At 43.7% G+C, this 17,637-nt stretch overlaps 2 protein-coding genes across 10 annotated transcripts in view; both read right to left on the reverse strand.

Moving 5' to 3' along the window:
- SOS1 (SOS Ras/Rac guanine nucleotide exchange factor 1) overlaps nt 1-12,534 on the reverse strand; it is a 42,839-nt gene extending 30,305 nt beyond the window's left edge. Inside the window, exons 1-4 of the mRNA XM_066316687.1 lie at nt 12,397-12,534; nt 3,698-3,823; nt 1,389-1,520; nt 662-826 (exon numbers count right to left, since the gene is read on the reverse strand). Of these exons, the coding sequence (XP_066172784.1) occupies nt 662-826; nt 1,389-1,520; nt 3,698-3,823; nt 12,397-12,483 (510 nt within the window). The 5' untranslated portion in view covers nt 12,484-12,534. The remainder of the gene's footprint in view (nt 1-661; nt 827-1,388; nt 1,521-3,697; nt 3,824-12,396) is intronic.
- A 1,310-nt stretch (nt 12,535-13,844) lies between these two features.
- Nucleotides 13,845-17,637, reverse strand: part of MAP4K3 (mitogen-activated protein kinase kinase kinase kinase 3) — a 60,725-nt gene continuing 56,932 nt past the window's right edge. For all 9 annotated transcript variants that reach the window (XM_066316695.1, XM_066316694.1, XM_066316693.1 and 6 more), the window contains 2 exons: nt 17,398-17,453; nt 13,845-15,321 (listed from right to left, as the gene is read on the reverse strand). In XM_066316695.1, coding sequence (XP_066172792.1) covers nt 15,234-15,321; nt 17,398-17,453 — 144 coding nt within the window. In that variant the 3' untranslated portion in view covers nt 13,845-15,233. The remainder of the gene's footprint in view (nt 15,322-17,397; nt 17,454-17,637) is intronic.

The raw sequence follows: 17,637 nt of genomic DNA on the forward strand, positions 1-17,637 counted from the left end.
GTCATTACAGTGACTGTCTAAAAGCAGAAAAATGCAGGACATTTTGCATGAAGCCTGACTTCTGAAGTTCTAAGAACAGAAGGTGATTCACGTTTCAGTGACTGTACAGGGAACTGGGGTTAAAATGAGAATCTTAACTAATTCTGGGGAAGGGGACATTGCAGCCTCACTACTGTAGGAAATTATACAGAATAATCCAAGCATTCAAGGAGACGCCATCATTGCTACCTTTCCTTCACAGATACAGTTCTAGAAGATTCCACACTGTATTCACCAGGCCTATGTCTCACTAGTGAGGAAGACAGGATCCTTGGAGATAGAGTCATGTTTGTCCCATTGAAACACTACTTTTTATGTGCAATACAGTCTTCAGTTAGTGCTGCTTCACAGTAATTTTTAAAGTATTCACACATTGCTGACATGAGGCAGGTGCAATCAAGAGAAAGAGAGATTTAAGTATTAATAAGCACAAATAAGAGCTTTATAAGCTTAATGAGCTTTCTGGTAGTTTTGTTCCATTACTGGAACCATACTTTATGGCACAATTTTTTTCTTAGAAGGTACAACATTCCACATACTCACTAAGAAAAAGACATTGTCCTCTCAAAATTACCTACAGCTTTAGTTGTTTGTTAACTTGACAAAGCAGAGTTGGGCTTACCTTATCAGCACACATTGCTACTTTAATATCTTGTTTTGTAATCTCATAATGTCTTATATTCCGCACATAATTCCCAACCAGTTTCAGGATGTCTGCAGAAATGTATTCTAATACTGCTACTATGTAAACAGACACTTGGTGGTCAATTTTGTAGCCTAGAACTTCCTGAAAAGGAGAAAAAAAATCCACAAACAAACAAACAAAACAAAACAAAAACAAAACAAAAAAAAAGAAGCATTCCACTGTTACTCAGTTGATGAAACAGACAGTGCAGATTACAACTCAAAACAGTAGGTAACATACCCACAGCCTATTTTAGGAATAGAAACACGGGAGTGTGTAGGCCTAGAGAACAAACAGTGCCATTGGAGAAGCTGCTCTATGAGATGTGGAAGTGCCAAGAGCCAACAAACTGTCTCAAAAATCTCAGTTGAACATTTAGGGCTATTTCCCCGAGTTTTTTGAGCATTTTCTTAGTCATGGAAAATGAAACAAAAACAATCAAACTTATACAATGGGTTCTTGGCTTTGTTTGTCCAAGAGAGAACTGAGTGTTATTTAACTCAGAAATAAGTACACTCCATCAACTGGAACACTTAGAACTAAGCAGCAAACACAGATATTCCTAATTCTTTTAGTTCACAGTTCAGGCAGCACACAGACATTGGAGAAACAAAGGGGCTGACCTCCAACTGTGTTCTGAAAGCAAGATTCCATCTCTGCTTACCTTTAATAAAGGATGGATCTTTTCTACAGGAAGAGACAATGGATTCCTTCGTTTCCTCTTCTCAATAGCAGACTGGGCATCAGCTATTGCCCACTTATCAATAGGATGGGGGAAACTCTTCTGAACACGATCCTTGAGACAAGAAAACATGACCAAGGGCTAAGTGCACCATCTGAATGATCTCAGCAATGTTAACTGTGTTACCAAACCGTTTTCTATTACTTAACAAAGAAATGGTTGCTAATATTTGCATTTCAACTACAAAATCTTATACAAGATGTGGAAATGTTGTCATCTGGGTACATGCTGCTCACTACATTCATAAGGTTGTTTCAGAGTATCATTATCAGAGAATTGTCTAGTGCTCAAAATTTAAGAATTAGGCTGCAGCTGAAGGAAATATTTGCTCCCCTTGTGCACACACCTGGTAATTCAGCATTTAAATCCCTGACTACATTTTCCCCTAGCACTTTATTCCCTGTACAGGACAGTCACTGAATGAAATGATAACAAGCTTTCTGTTTTACCTTTATTGATCAGCTCATGGTCCAGCCTGTACACACACAAACTGCTCTGATGATGGCAAAAAACATAACAGCAGAAGGAAATGTCCAAGACACATATTTTAACCCAGTTTCAGGCTACAGAAGTGCCAGACATGGCCCAGTTTATTCACTCCTTCCAGCAGTGCCTGAGGACACCTGCACGCTGCCATGTACTGAACAACTCTCCTGCTGGACAGATCTCTGGAGGTTCAAAAACGTCACTTTTTTTTTCTTTTTTTTTCTGTAGCCCTAGTATTCACAGATGCCAGAAATTTATTTTCTCACACAACCTCACATTTTGTTTTTCAGACCACAGTTCCCACTGCCTGTTTCAGTTGCAAGCACTCCCTTACGTAAATATGGCTCCTGTTTGAGTAACCATGAAATGAGGAAGATGAAGGTAATGACCACTTACAGACAACTGGTGCAGGAAAAAGCACACAAACAGAAACTTTCTAACAACAGCAAAAAAGTGACAGAATACTATTCTATAATGGTAACACCCAACTTTTCAGTGCAGGCTTTTTTTTTCCCCCTCATAACACTGGCAAAAGGAAAGCACAGGCCATACAAAAAAAAGTCTGATTCACTATCTAATACCAATTCACACTCCTGGTCTGTTGACTGAACAATGCAGGTGTCCCAGGGATAAAACAAAGGTGTTTGATCATATAATCAAAACCAGCATCACTGTGCATGAACACTAAGAGGGTAAATGGTGGTTGCCTATCATCTCTACTTTTTACATTTCTCCTGTGTTCACAGCCATAAGACTCATAATGCAACACTTTGTGTTGAGTTCTTTGTCAGTGTTGTTTAAAACAGCATTAAACAACCTTCCCCAAAGCTCTTGTCTCTTGAGCTGCCAGACCAGAGTGATGTTGCAAAACAGGTCAGCCCTTAAAGGGGACACTGGAGGTGGCACTGCTCAGAAGGGAAGAGGAAGGATGAAATTCATCAATCTTGGGCTCTGAGAGCCACATTTTAAAGGGTTTTTTGTTAGAGAGGTTTTATTTGCCATTAGTCCACTTTCTCCAGAACGTGAGGAAGTCACTTGGCACAGGCCCTGGCCCCGAGCACTGGAAACCAACAGGCACCAAAGTCTTTAAATCATGGTTCAGCACCAAGTGCTACCAAGCTATTCATGGTCCTACAAGTCGAAGTGATACAGCTTCATTAATTTCCTCCTCAGATAGAAAAACTCTTCAGCTCAACCTCTCTTCTTAAACATGAAGCTGCTCCGCTGAGCAGCAGAGGTGGCAGATCTTTGAAAAGGCAATGGTAAGAGACAAGGTCTCTGTACAGAGGAAAGAAGTGTTCCTAAACTTTCTCTGAAAAAGTCACTCAACTATTTCTGTTTTAATTTCTGGGACAGCAGGGGATATATCAGCCTAAATTACCACGCTGAGAAAGCAGCACAGAGCCTCAGACTAAGCAGTCTGTCATTTGCATACAGTATCAGTGGGGGGAGAAAAAGGTCTTTTCAAAGGAACCTTTGCAAAGCTTTATATACAAAATTTACACTCACCATCTATTAAAAAGTAACACTGCTCACAGATACTTTTGCTGTGCACTGAACAACAAATTCAATTGATAGGAAAATGAGCTATTAGCGAACTCAGTAGGCTTTAAGCAGAAGGCTCTGCTACATAAAAATACCTAATTACTGCTTTCCTTTTTGCATTGTGAAACGATTAATACATTAGCTTTCATGTAATAGTTCAAACTATTTGTAATAACATTTGTAAAAAGTGTTCTCTGTACCTCTACATCCAGAAAACTTCTTGGTTGAGCTTGACACAACATATTTAACAACTGAAGAATTAACTCCTCCACATACTGCAGTGCATCTTCAGTAGAGGAAAGTTTGGGATGGACTTGCACCTGAACCTATAGGAAAGAGAAGAATTCAAGCTTTGAGTTTTGTTCTTCCCCAAACCACATGCTTTACTTGCAGGAAAAAAAAAAAGACAAACAGCCCCAAAAAATACAATAATGTAGCTCTGCTAAGGTCCATCAGACAGACCTGAATGAAACACACATGACAGAAATATAAATCTCAAATTCTTTATGCACTCAAATCACTGTAAATTATACTTAATGTCAAGAAAATGGTTAATTAATAACTGTGCTTAGCAGTGCAATTAGGAAAATTTTTAAAGCCCTTGCATATACTTATTTCTCCCCACTAGCTCTTTAACCACTGTTTTCACAAGAGGTGTCAGCAGTGGAGGTTTTTCCCCTTTGACACAATCTACTATAATGAAATACAGAACATTTTTCACAGAGCACACTACGGGAACAACGATTTCAGCAGCATTTATTATTTCAAATTATTTAATCCATTCTCAGCAGTCGTAAGACTGGATTAAAAGTTTGTTTCCACAGTGGTTCTCTTTTTAAATATGTCAGCTTCTACAGTAAAAAAAGCACTTCCGAAAAGGCCACAGTGTTGTCTTGCCATTAAGTGGCAGCTGAGAGATTCTGAAAATTTGGTGTTTACTTGTATGTCATAAGTGTGTCTAATTTCTTACTGGTGCAAATTCAACAAGGAACAATCCCCCTTGCTCCTTCCATTTTTTTTCCAGTCAGTGATGTAACTTCTGAAACCTGAGGTATACTTTTCCTTTGCCCTTCTGTAGTTCACAAATTAGCATAGTTTTAACCATCCTAAGTTTTGGGTATGCAAAGCTCAGTGCTGCAGAGCCTAAACAGACAGTTTAATTTCAGCCCCACACCGATGGCAAATATTATGCTGGAGCAAGCTGACTGCTGACTTTCACAATCCCTCTGTCAAGCCCCAATTTCATCATTTTACTGTTCCCCTGCACACAACTCAAAATGCCTACAGTTCTCTCAATCACTAACACGAGAGCCCAACAACTCTGAGGCAAACCCCAAAAATCTGCCTCATCTGAATGTTAAACTCACGTCTACATTCAAATAATGCTGCCATAATTATTTCATTTCACACCTGAGTCTTAATTCCTGTTTGCAGTTACAGCAAGAACCAAATGTTATGAAGTTCAAACACACAAGAGCCTCAAACAGAAATCCACCTGCCTGCTAAGGCACTCATTAGTCTGAAAGCTTCATGTCTGGGCACAGTCCTGGTGCTCACTTAACTGCTGTTGAGATTCAAATACGCCAGATCACGCGTTTGGCTTCTTGCAGATTGCACACCCTTATTCAGCAGGGCTTAAAAAACACCTCCACAAGTCGCTGCTTTTTCAACTTAAAAGCAGTCTGGCAAAAACAGAACAGGAGAACTTCTCTCCATTTGACTAGCTAACACAACTATTTTGATTATGCCAACAGTTTCACTTTTCCTAAGAAGTTTGCTCTGTGCAGTCAGAGTGTGTTTGTGGAGCTACACGAATAACAGTGTGCCAGGCAGTCCCAAACATTATTTACAATTCAAACACTGACATCTGAAATACTGTACTGGCCTGGAACACCTGAGCACCAGAAATCACAGACTTGCCAAAGTGCTCTCTTAAAGAGCAGAGCTGATCTGAGCCGTCTGAGAGATGCTGCCTTTAATGTGTGAGGTTTTTAAAGCAGAACTGAACAAATTTGTATTACAGTCTCCCTATTTTACACTCCAGCACTCTGTATTTCAAGAAGTGCTAAATTACCAAGTCAATTCAATAGCAAAAATACAGAGCATGAGGAACTGGAGTGATGAAGAGCAGCTCTATTTTCTCCTTTACTCAGAAAACAGACCAGACTTTAATAACCTCATTACAACTCCTTTGGTCTGTAACACAGGGCCTATGAGAATAAGAACAAACAAACAAAAATACCACATCAGGCCATAACCTGAAACATGATCCACAGTCAGCCAAAACAGAGTCAACAATGATAACCCGAGTTCAAGAGATAAAAGTTTCGGACATTTTCCCTGAGCATTTCTGTCTGGAGGCAGTGACACCATCCTTCTCAAAGGCCACTTTAACACAACATCCACCCTGGCAGAAGAAAACATCATGAGTTGCCAGTGGCTTGCCAGCACAGCTTATCTGTATGAGGTAGACAGTAAATAACCTTCATTGCTACGTGAGACTGAGTATCAGTTAGGGTTCAAAGTCATACAAGTGAAGAAAAGAAAACAACCAGACTAACAAGGAAAAGTACAGCATAGCTCGCTGCACAATTATCACAGAAACGTGGAATTTCAGTCTCTGCACTGCTGGAGCACCCAAAGGCTCAGACTGGGAATGACAGAGTGTTATTTGAGGGTACTCAGTGCAAGTGTCAAGCCTAAGACATGATGCAAGTCTGGGTAAGACACAAGGTTTAGTAAGAGAAGACAAGAAATGGGAACATCTGTAAGCATAAACCATCACATGATTAGTTAAAAAAAAAAAAAAGAGAAGATCGAATTACCAGGGACTTTCCATCTTTCTCATAAAGTCATCCCTGATTTGAAATTAAAAAACCTGGGCCACCCTGCCTTATCACCCTCGAAGAGGGGGAGGATGGCTTGAATCCCACCAGATCCTTCAATCCTACTCAGGAAAACACATGATAAAAACAGACTAACAACTTCTGAAGTGTTATGATGTTTAGATCAGATTCTTATCTCAACATTTAACCTCTCCCTTAAATAATGACAGAATCATTCCCTTCCCTCCTACACACACAATAAAATGTCTATCTTATGATAAGGGAAAATACTAAAAAAGCAGTTTAAAAACTTTTAAAAGAAGATTCAAATCTTCAAAACACCCCAACAAATTCCAAAGGGCAAATACAACCCACATCAGCTGCCACCCTGCCACCATGGCTGTTTTACTCAACTCATGTATTCACTCTTTTGAATATCCTACCTTCTCAATTCCTTCCTAACTCTCAAAAGAGAAATGACCAGAGTTTTTTTATTTAAAGATAAGCAGACCCTGCATTTATCAAACAGCTTTTCAGGATCTGCTTAAGAACACGAGCAGAGACAAACAGTGCCTGGTTAAAAAAAAAAAAAAAAATTATAAAACTTAAGGAAAAATCCTACAATAGAAACACTTGGCCTTTTTTCTCCCTGCCTTTTTTGTCCTCTTCCCTTAAAATCCACAAAAGCAAAAAAATCCTACCAGGAACAGCAAGAGCTTAAAAATTAGGCAGCCATAAATCTAAACTGGCAGAAAAGGTCAATGAAACCAATAACAAAGAATGAAGTGATTAATGTATAATACAAATACAGCTGATCTTTACTTAATAATCCATAGCAACTTATTTTACATAATGTCTTCTCAAACCATTATATCTTTCCAAACTCTCCATAATAAGTTAGAATATACACATGCCCACAAGCCTCATGAAAAGCAGTAGGAACTTTAAACCAAACCCTGAGAAATGTTTCATTTAAAGGATTCAGGTTAGACAGAAGCTTGGTCTCCCAACAGCTCCAACACAACAACTCCCAGGCTGGTCACAAGATGACCCAAACCCCAGCCCAGAGTGACACTCAAGAGTTCTGCATTAGAAAAAGGTGTTTGATTACAGATAAGAAAGGAAGACACGGTGAATATAACAAATTCAATTTAACAATCTGAGTGATGCATCCTCAGCAACAGTTTTCAGTTACCTCTTCCTCAGTGGTCCTGAGAAAAAGCCTCACAAGTTGCTTGTAAACTGCAAACTTTTCAATTCAGGATGAAAAAATCCAGCTCCAGAGACTTCTTAAAGCAACTCCAGTTCCATGAACACCAGCTTTATCCTCCCAAAGCACCGTTAACAATCAACACAATCAGGGTCACAGTTGTTCTGCTAAGTACAGAACACACCAGACAAATCCTGCAGCTTCAGAGAATACCCGACCCGAGTCCATCGGGAGCAGCAGAAGCTCCAGCAGCTTCAGAAAATGGCATAAAAAAGGAAACAACTCTGAAGGAGTTCTAAAGAAAACAATTCCAAAGCCATGTAACAAACTGAAATAAAAATGAAGCATCAGCTGCAGGTTACAGATAATTTTTTTCATAACTGGGCAAGACTACCCTGGACTGGGATTCTGGCAAGAAGTCACAATATGAACCAAAAAACAACTAAACAACCTGCAAAAGAGCAATGGTGCCTTAGTGCTGAGCATGGGCTGTGCTGCCAGTCTGCCCTGGTGGCAGCTGAAGGGTTTGTAAAAAAGGGTCTAAAGGGAGAAAAGCATCGTATTTACCACATCAACTGATCATGGAAGGGGTTTGGTAATGAGACAACTCACCCAGCCACCCTCCAAAGCATTATCAGAGAAGATAAAACCTGACTGACTGTTAGTTTTCTAAACTGAAAACTTTCCAAACCTTTGGAAATGGATTATGAGTAGAAATAACCCAGCACAGAAATAAATTTGGCAACAGAGGAGATGATTCTGGTGAGAATTTTCTTCAATTCAGCACCCTCAGAAGTCTTCACTAATGCTGTAACTCTCATTTTTACTCAACACATCCTCTATTTTCATTCAATGACTAAAAAAACCACTGACAAGCTTATCACTACACAGTCCAGGACAAAGTACTTTATGTACACCTTGCATGGATGAGTGTTCTTACAGAGTCAGCACTCCTTAAAAAGCTTTCTCTTCTATTCTTGTACATCTCTGCTGATACTTGGTAACCTTGGCCATGTTTTGTTACCTTGATCAATTGAAAATACAATAAATTAAATCAAACACAGATGTCTTGGATGCAGGATTCTGATTTTTGTAACACTTCTGCTGATGTCTCAGAAGGGCAGCAGTGTCACACTGCTCCACTGAGCAGGTGAAAAAATCATGCAGTAAAGACTAGAACTGTAGGAGGTTCTCAGCTTTACCCTCCACAGCCACCAGAAATTCAGAAAGCTCTACATCTGGTGTGAAGCCATGCGAAGAGTAAGAAGTGTCACTCTGAGTAGCAAGTGGCAGCCCGTTTGTCACCAATGTGAAGAAGCAGGTAATTAAAAATCCGGTAGAAATATCTTTGTCAGCAGCAGCTTCCTGAGAGCTCTGCAGTGACTGAAGCAGCTTTTCCCACGTCCTTTGCTCCACGCAAGGTCCAGGTGACACAGGGAGTCCATGGAAGCACCTGTCTAGAACAGTTTCCTTAAGGGAGGAAGCAAATCCCTTCAGCTGCCAGGCCACACCAGTCCACTCATTCTGGCCACAACAAATTCCAGCAGTACCCCTGGTTAACTGCTCAGCTGATCCAAAACAACTTGAGGAATGCAAACAGCAGAACATTCTTCTGTTTTTCTCCACTATCAAATGGCTTAAGGTATCCATCAGCAAGGGTGACATGCTTCCTACTGCAAAAACCAATCGGTCAGGGGATAAGTGCATCATACATGTGCAGAAAAACTCTGACTCCATGAACAAATTATTCCAAAGAGATGAAGCCACAAGGAATGATGTCCAAGAGAAACTATCCAAAAGGTGGGCAGAATAAAATGTGTAAATTCACTAGCAGAGGAACAGCAGTGCTGGAAGAGGCATCCCATGGCAGGTGTCACTCCTGAGTCTGCTTTCCAAGGTGCATGAAAAGCTGTGTATCTGTCTCCAGGTACCCAAGACCTCTGGTGTTCCAAATGTCTTGAATCCTTCATCTTCAGCATCTCACCTTCTGTCCATCCTTGCAGCTACAATTCCAGACAGCTGTTGTTATTCCTTTTCTTGTACCTCATCACAATGATTACTGCCTTTTGCCAGCACTCCTCTCTTGCAGCTTTAAAATAACTGTGACCAGGCAGAGAAGAATCTCAGTTGACATAATTTTCTTCCTAATTGAGTGCACTGGAGTCTATCTTGACAGCATCTGAAGAAGAATCAGAAGAAAAGGGATTACATTATGATCTCAATGGTACAAGAGCTGCTCTTGTACCAAAAGCAAATGCAGATCTACTGCTAAGGGTCATGTCCAATGAAACACAAGGCATGGTCTCCCAAGAATTGCCTGATGTAGGAAGAGATTTATTCTTACTTTGTATTCTTGGGTTTTCTACATGATAAAAAATGGAATCAAAATAACCCACTGGGACAAAGAAAGCTATTTGCAATGATTCAACAACAGCCATTTTTTAAGAAAGCCATCCTGAGGCTGTAGTTTGAGCTCTGCATTAGAGGCCAACTCACAGTTACAAAAGTGCAATGGCATTTTAATGATTCAGTCCCCGTGTGGCAGCTTTCCCCAAGAGCTGCAAACACTCCATCCTGCTATATGTGCTCTTACAACGTTAACTTAAATGCCACTCCCCTCAACGGACCTATTAATTCAACAAACTCCACAAACTATTAAGTCTAATTTCCAGCTGTGCGGGAAATCATCACAATTCTGCCTCTACAGCCACCTGCTTTCAGGTGGAGTCCAGCTGCTGTCACTACCTGAGAAGGAGCGTCAGCATCTGGTCAGCTAAGGGAGAGGTGAAGGAAAGGTTCTCCTACAGCAACAACGGGACATAGGTGAGCTTCCAAAACTCTGACTCCTACTGAGACAGCAACGCTCTGGCAGCTCAGCAAAGTCACAAGGCACCAGCTCCCCTCCAGGACAGTCCTGCCCTTTTACCCCACCGGGAAATGCTGCCACCCTCTCCACCTCAGCAGTCCCACGTGCTGGGCTGCAGGTGCAGCTCAGGGCTCTGGAGAGCTGCCCGGGGGTCACTGACTGCAGGGCTGCACCTGCCTTGTGAGCCACGGGACACAGCTGAACCCTCAGGGCAAGCTCGAGGGTTTACCTGCCCCCTGGGACAGGTTCATTACTTTAGGGGCCTTTATCACGGCAAAACACCTGATACCCAAAACTATCTGTACCTCTGTTACCTTAGCAAAACACATGACACAGTTTCTCCGTTAATGAAGAAGCCAAAAAGATAACAATTTAACACTTTCATCTGCCATTTAGTTTTCCTGTAACTCAAGTATTTGGCTCTTCCAGTAAAGCTGGTGATCATGAGGACAGATTCTCTATTTCCATCTTCACAAAAACAGCAGTAGTAAGAAGCAACAGCCCGAGAGAAGGTAGGAAACAGGTGGTGATCTCATGAAAAGCTGAGGTCAAAAGAGCCAACACCTGCCAGACAGGCACAAGTTCCAGTGTGAAGCCTTCAGAACTCACTCCACCCGACTCCTGTCACCCCTGTACCCACACAGAGAAACAGAGCAGAGGACAACAAAACTAAGACAACTCTACCTTGCAGGGCCAGCTGTCATCCATGGTAGCTCGTCCTCGTTGGCCTTCTCTGCTGCCCTCAGATTCCAGAATTCCTTTTCCCACTGCAGAATTCATCCAGCTCCTTCAGGAAGCATCTTTAATGCAGGGTGACTTCACGAATTCCTTGTCCACTGGGAAGAAATCTGGCGCTTCAGACGTCAAGTTATTCCAAAGTTTCAAGGCTTGTTTGCTTTGAATCTTCATTCCATGCACTCCAGTCGTCAGCACTGAAACTCCTTCCAAATCTGACAAACATTTGCTCCACCATGGAATAAATCATCCTCCAAAGGAACAAGCTCTCTGTGGCTGGGACCTTGAGGAGCTCCAGTTTCCAAGCAGGCTGCAGTTGGATGGGTGTCCAAGCGCCCACAAGCACCACAAGTGACTCGTGTGGTCAGTGCTGCAGTCTCAAGGAAGCAGCTATCCAGGGATAAGACATTAACAGCACGTGCTATGGGTGAGACAAGCAAAAGGATTTCCAAGAACTGTGCAAAGCCGCACAGTGCTGGAGACCTCAAAGAGCATGCCCAGAGAAGGGAGGCAACACATTGCAAGAGGAAATTAGGAAGAAATACTGCATGGGCAAATCGCAGCACCTGAGACTTCTCAACAACCTCAAGGAAGGATCCTTGCAGGCAACAGTTGCAGTTAATCGCTGTAACTAGACAGTAACTCAGAAAGTGTTGCCATGCACGACTAAACCACACGAAGTTCTGCAATCTGAGGCCAGTTCAAGTAACAGTGTCAGAAAACTTGTTTCTTAAACCTTCTACTTTCTGGGTTCGAGATGCAAAAGTGGAAGAGGAGCCCTCACCAATTTTTTCCTCTCTTCCAAGTAAATTCTTTCCACGCCACAGGCACAAGCCTCACCATCCTGAGGGAGCAAGACTTGCTCGTTTGTCCTGATTAAGCCTTCTCAGCAAAAAGGTATTTAAACTAAGAGAAGGTTAACTAAAAGCTATTAGACACGAACATTAATTAACTCAAATTCTCTGAGGAGAATTTATAACAATCCCCCCTATCCCAGTCGTGTCCCCAGGGAACACAGGCAGAAACCCGCGGCAGCACCACTGGGGTCCCCCCGGGCCGAGGGGGGACAAGGACTCGCGTGTCCCTCACACGGGTTTTATCTACACGCCTCCGTCTGTCACAGCATCGCCCCAGCGCGGCTGCCGGGCCGAGGCACCCACCGAGGCGGCCCCGGAGCGCGGGGAGCCCCGGCCGGCCCCGCGGCCCGCCCGGCCCGATCCCGAGGCCGAGCCCCCGGGGCGCGGGCCCCCGGCCGCCCCTCACCTTCTTGAGGGCGGGCACCAGCAGCCCCCGCCACTTGGGCGCGTTCTCCTCGCTGAAGAACTCGTAGAGCAGCGGCTGCGCCTGCATGGTGCCGCCGGGCCGGGCCGGGCCGGGCCGGGCGGGCCGGGAGCCGCGCGGGAGGGCCGGCGGCGCTCAGCGGGAGCCCCGGCGCTCCCCCGCCGCCGGCGGGGGCGGCAGGCCCGCAGCGGCGGGGGGGGGCGGCGGCTGCCGCATTCCCCGCCCCGGCTCGCGGGGGCGGCGGGGGGGGGGGGCGCGCGGCGGGCCGGGGGTCGCGCGCGGGCCGCGAGGGGCGGGGTCGGAGCGCGAGCGCCACCGCCTCCCCGGTCCCGTCCTCGCCCGCTCCGTCGGCGGCCGCGGCGCATGCGCGGAGCGGCGGCGCCCCGCGCCCCCCGCGCCTGCGCCCCGCCACGCGCGGTCGCGGCTTTGCTGCCGGACGTGACGTCACGGCCGGCCGCCCGAGCGCGCCCCCTGGCGGCCGGAGGGGGCACGGCCGCTCCCTGACGGCGCCGGTGAGCCGCGGTGTGGGACGCGGCACGGATCGGTGTGGGACTCGCCGGGACCGATCGGGCACAGGGACCTTTTGACTCAGCTGCCGCCCAGGCTCCCGGGCTCAGCTGGCAGCAGGGCAGGCAAAGCAGCTCGAGGTGAGGGAAAGGCAGTTTTGTGGCACAAACCCCAAATCCTACAACAGGACGATCCCTGAAAAAGCAGGAACGCTTCACTCGTTATCTGGAGGCTAGAGAGCAGCATGGGAAAAGCAAAGCTGTCCTGATGATACGACAGACTGGAACCACGCCTGCCCCGGCACAGTGCTCTCTTCTCCCACATCCCACTGATCTTCATTTCTAGCCCTTCCAGGCGCATCCCTGGCTGTATGCTCGTACCAAAAAAAGCCCAGGCAGAGTACAAACGAGAGGCCTCAGGCTCTGGTGCCTGTAATTCCCCAATGGCCTGAGAAACTCGGCCCCAGCTGCTGCAGAACCCCCCCAAGAGGAAGCACGATCACAGCACACGAGCCGCAGTTAAATCTACAGCACTTTGTTAAATCTGAGCGACTCTCTGCACGTCCAGGTGAGGAGCAGCCCACACGGAGGCAGGCTGAGGAACCCTCCGGGGATTTCCCGAGGCTGCTGTGGAACACACGCAACTCCTCGTGCCGCCACCTCTCCCCCCACAGGGCGAGCCCAGGATCAGCAACAGCCACGATGGGGGCAAGCAGGAGCAGAAAAATAAACCTGCTGAGAAAATAAAACAATCAGTTTTGCTGTCAACAGAGGTGGAAAAGCAGGAAATGGAGGGGAGGAACCAAAAAGGTGGAATTTGGAAAGACAGCTCAAATCCACACATCCACTGCCCAAAAAAAGGGGTATCGATGCCAACCCAACTTAGTGCAGCTACAGCAACCTCTGTTCATACATTCAGAGACCTTTGTGTTTGGCACAACCATTTAATAGCAGAATTGAAAATTCAGTATGTTCCATTTTAGTCTTATGTGGAAAATCAGTGCAGGTGATAATCTAATTGTACAACAACATGTTAAAAAAATTTATTTTACATTATATACATTAGGGAACATATTTCAAAGCATAACCCATCACAACAATAACACAGGCCATAAATCACTTTTAATTTAGTTTGGTTTTAGTGTATATTACCACAATAAAATATAAAGTACATATACAAAAAAAAAAAGGAGTCAAATGTGTGCATTTTGCTTCAAACTTGGCATTTACACACTCCATTGGAAAATAGCAATCAAAAATACTTCTGATCAAAACTAAGTTCCCGTGATGCGTTGTAACCATTGTACTGTTTCAATGAGGTAGTAACTAAATTTTGGCCATGTGTTAACATCCTAAAATCAAGAGAAGTGTGAAAATGGTTATAAGGCCAAAAACAAAATAGAAATCAAAATGGCAACATCTCTGAGCCATTTCCACAATGTGGAATGTTGCTCCTTTCATCGTGATATGAAACTATTTAGTAAGACAAACAGTCATAACTATTTTTTCTCATTGTATACACTAATAATTCAAACATCTATTGCAGAATTACAGCCAGGTACCACTAGTCTGGGAACTGACACCCATCCATAAGGTATTGTTTTCAAGCATAGAGAAGTAATCATAAGGAAGGGTTTAATTAAATATAAAAATACAGGTGTTTAACTGGTTTGTTTCACAAAGAAATCTACCCCAATAAACGAAATAAAGGAACTTTGAAGCCCAAGTCATATCCACAAAGTCACAGCTTACCTTTGTGACTAAATACATCACATCTCAATACATTGTGCAAACATGAACACCAGTGTGTTGTATTGAAATTAAAACAAGATTGTAATCTGATTACAGCCTTGGTTACAATTTCTAAAAGTTAATATTTATTTGTATTAGTAAATTACATATAATAAAATACAATAGTGTTGCTAAATGTACTATATTTGTTGCTAGAACCCCACTTTATAATAAACACATGAGACGTCCTTATAATAGTACCCCGATTTAATTTTTGCATCCTCAGTGACTTTTACATCTGTACAGGTAAGACACTTGTACTTAACAGGAGGACCTCTATCTACAGAAAGTCAGTGTAGGGCTTCAGCGAGAAGTTTCACTGAAAAATACTGCATATGTACAAAGATTACATAACAGTAACTTGAGCACTTCCGTGGTATTAGAATGCTTCTGTGTCCATACCACAGCAATTCCCGTCTTCCTCTCACACCACAATAAATTATGGAGCAACTGAAGTGGGGTCACTGCAGCGTTTGTGCAATTGCAGCAGCAGGAGGGTGTCCCCCCGTGAGCTGTGCTGGGTCAGTAGCTGTTCTCGTGCCCTGCCAGGATGTACAGGTTGCTGTTGGCTGTCGGGTTGTCTGTCGGCCTGCTCTCCAGCACCACCACCCTGAAGGGGAAATTCAAAAAGCCACAGTGTCAAGGGATCCTTCATTTCAAAACAACCCTGAGTATCATTAAATATTCTTTCCTGGTGTCCGCCTGACTCTTATAATTTCTCTTTCCCTGGATGCCTTTAGTCCAGAAGCCCCTCAAACCAATGCCAACCTCAGAGCAAGCTCACAGTCTTGTCCAGACAAGATCTCCAAGGTTCTCCCATAGCCTCTCTGGGCTCCTGCTACAGTGCTGAACCATCCTCACCATGGTGTTTATCCCTTTTATCCCACTGGAAATTCCCTTGCTGCAATGTATCCCTGCTGCCTCTCATCCTTTTAAGTGAGGGCTTCTAAAACCTGGCCAGCACTCCCCTACTGGGCCTGAGCTTTCCTGGAGCTCTGCAGGGCAAACCCATTCATCAGGCTCCAGGTCTGAGTTCTTACTCTGCCCCTTGCCCCAGGAAGGACAGATGAACAAAGCTGATCCTTCTGTGAGCATTCCCAGTTAATCCCTGAGCCCATGGAACTTAATCCACAGAAACTTCCTCCAGCTCTGAGAGTCCCAGAGCCAAAAATCTGCAGGCAAAGAGAATCCTCAAGGAAAGGACTACTGTGTGAAGAGTCTTTTCTCTTACTTTTTCTTGCCAGCCACTTTTGGCCAGCATTGGAGACATGAGACTGGGTTACATGGGCTGCAACTGCAAAGATCATAAGGGGATGTCCTCGATCAGACCTTTCTCTTCAAAGAAGAGAAATCAGCTGTCACAATTTTGCTTCAAAAACTTTTAACATTTTTTCATCAGGCAAGAACTGCTAAAACTGCTAAACAGACCAGGATGTTCATGACTGACTTCTCCTCCACAAACATCCTGAAGTGAAGGCAGATGGTGGGAAACTCAAATCCATCTCTTGTGCATTCAATAGGAAACTTTGCTTGCTGCAAAGTTATGGCTTAAAACTCCTGACCTCTACTCAATCTGCTCCACAAAAGAGAACCAGGACACCTCGTGTCATGAGGCAATTCCCTGCTCATGAGGAGAAAGCAGCACAAGCTTTCATCAGACTGACATCAGATTTTTTGCTTCTCAGAACAGCAGCTCCTATGAACTGCCTAGGAAAGGACTCGTTACTGGAAAAAGGCATCACAGCTCAAGCACAAAACAGGACAGAGCTGCAAGGAAAAGGGGATATAAAGAAATGTGAATTAATGTTTATTGCAGTGCAAACTCTTTAAACATTGTCTTAGACTTGAGAAGCTATCAAAGCAAGCCAGAAATAGATGGGCCCATATTTGGGGAAGAGGACATTTTTACAAGGCAGTTTTTTGCAGTGTCATTCTAAGATGCCACACGTAAGCAGGGCAGGACAGAGGCAATTCTCAAAAGAAAAGTTAAAGCCTATCTTTGCAGCTCTTGTGAATCCATTACTGGAGAAACTGTCACATCAGCATTCACTCCCCTAAGGACAAAGCAGCTGCTGCTTCTGTGGCTCTTACAGAAGTACAAAGTTCAACACCAGGGCAGAGAAAGTTGAGGAAGTCAGTGACACTCCTAAAGCAGCAGCTGGGTCACACAGACGGGGTGTTACTGTCCCAAAAGCAGATTCCGAAGAACAGCTACATATCGAGAGCTCTTACAAGACCTGAATTGTCATGCTGGGAGAACAACTGGTAGATTTCCTTTCTGGGGGTGAAAGTGAGATATTTAAAATGTTTAAGTACTTTTTGCATTTATCTCCAGAAGCAGATCTTGATGTGCTACTGCAGCAAAGCAGCTGAAAGTAAAGATTTCACCAAATTAAAGAAAAGAATTACATTCCAAAAAGGAAAACATTCCTGGAGATTGTGACTGCAGCCAAGTAAGAGCTTCTTGTGTGGCTGAGTACTTCTGGAAGCCCACAGGCACTTTTAGAAGATTTTATTTAATTTAAGAAAGAGAAAAGTTAAAATGTAGGGTGGGAAGGTAGACATGAACACAAAGGAGTGTCTAAGATGCCTAAAAAAGAATTTTCAAGAGACATGCAAAAAGAACTTTTACAAGGTAGAAGACACATTATTTATTTTAGTATGTCCTGTTTACTTCTCATCTTACCTGTCAGATCCCAGAAGCCTGAATATCCTTGTATTATCAGAAATTTCTTGCGTGATCTAGATAATAAAAAGAAATATATACATGTTAAGAGCACAAGTGTTTTCATTTTGTTTTTAGCATCAGTCAAGATAAAAGAACTGACTGTGATGTTACCAACTGCCAATTAAAATCCAATAGAGATTATAATGCAACTGTCACTTTTAACTAAGATATTAAAGTTTTCTCTAATTCCTCCCATAT

This window comes from Sylvia atricapilla, chromosome 3 (genome assembly GCF_009819655.1).
Source record: "Sylvia atricapilla isolate bSylAtr1 chromosome 3, bSylAtr1.pri, whole genome shotgun sequence".
Classification (NCBI taxonomy): domain Eukaryota; kingdom Metazoa; phylum Chordata; class Aves; order Passeriformes; family Sylviidae; genus Sylvia; species Sylvia atricapilla.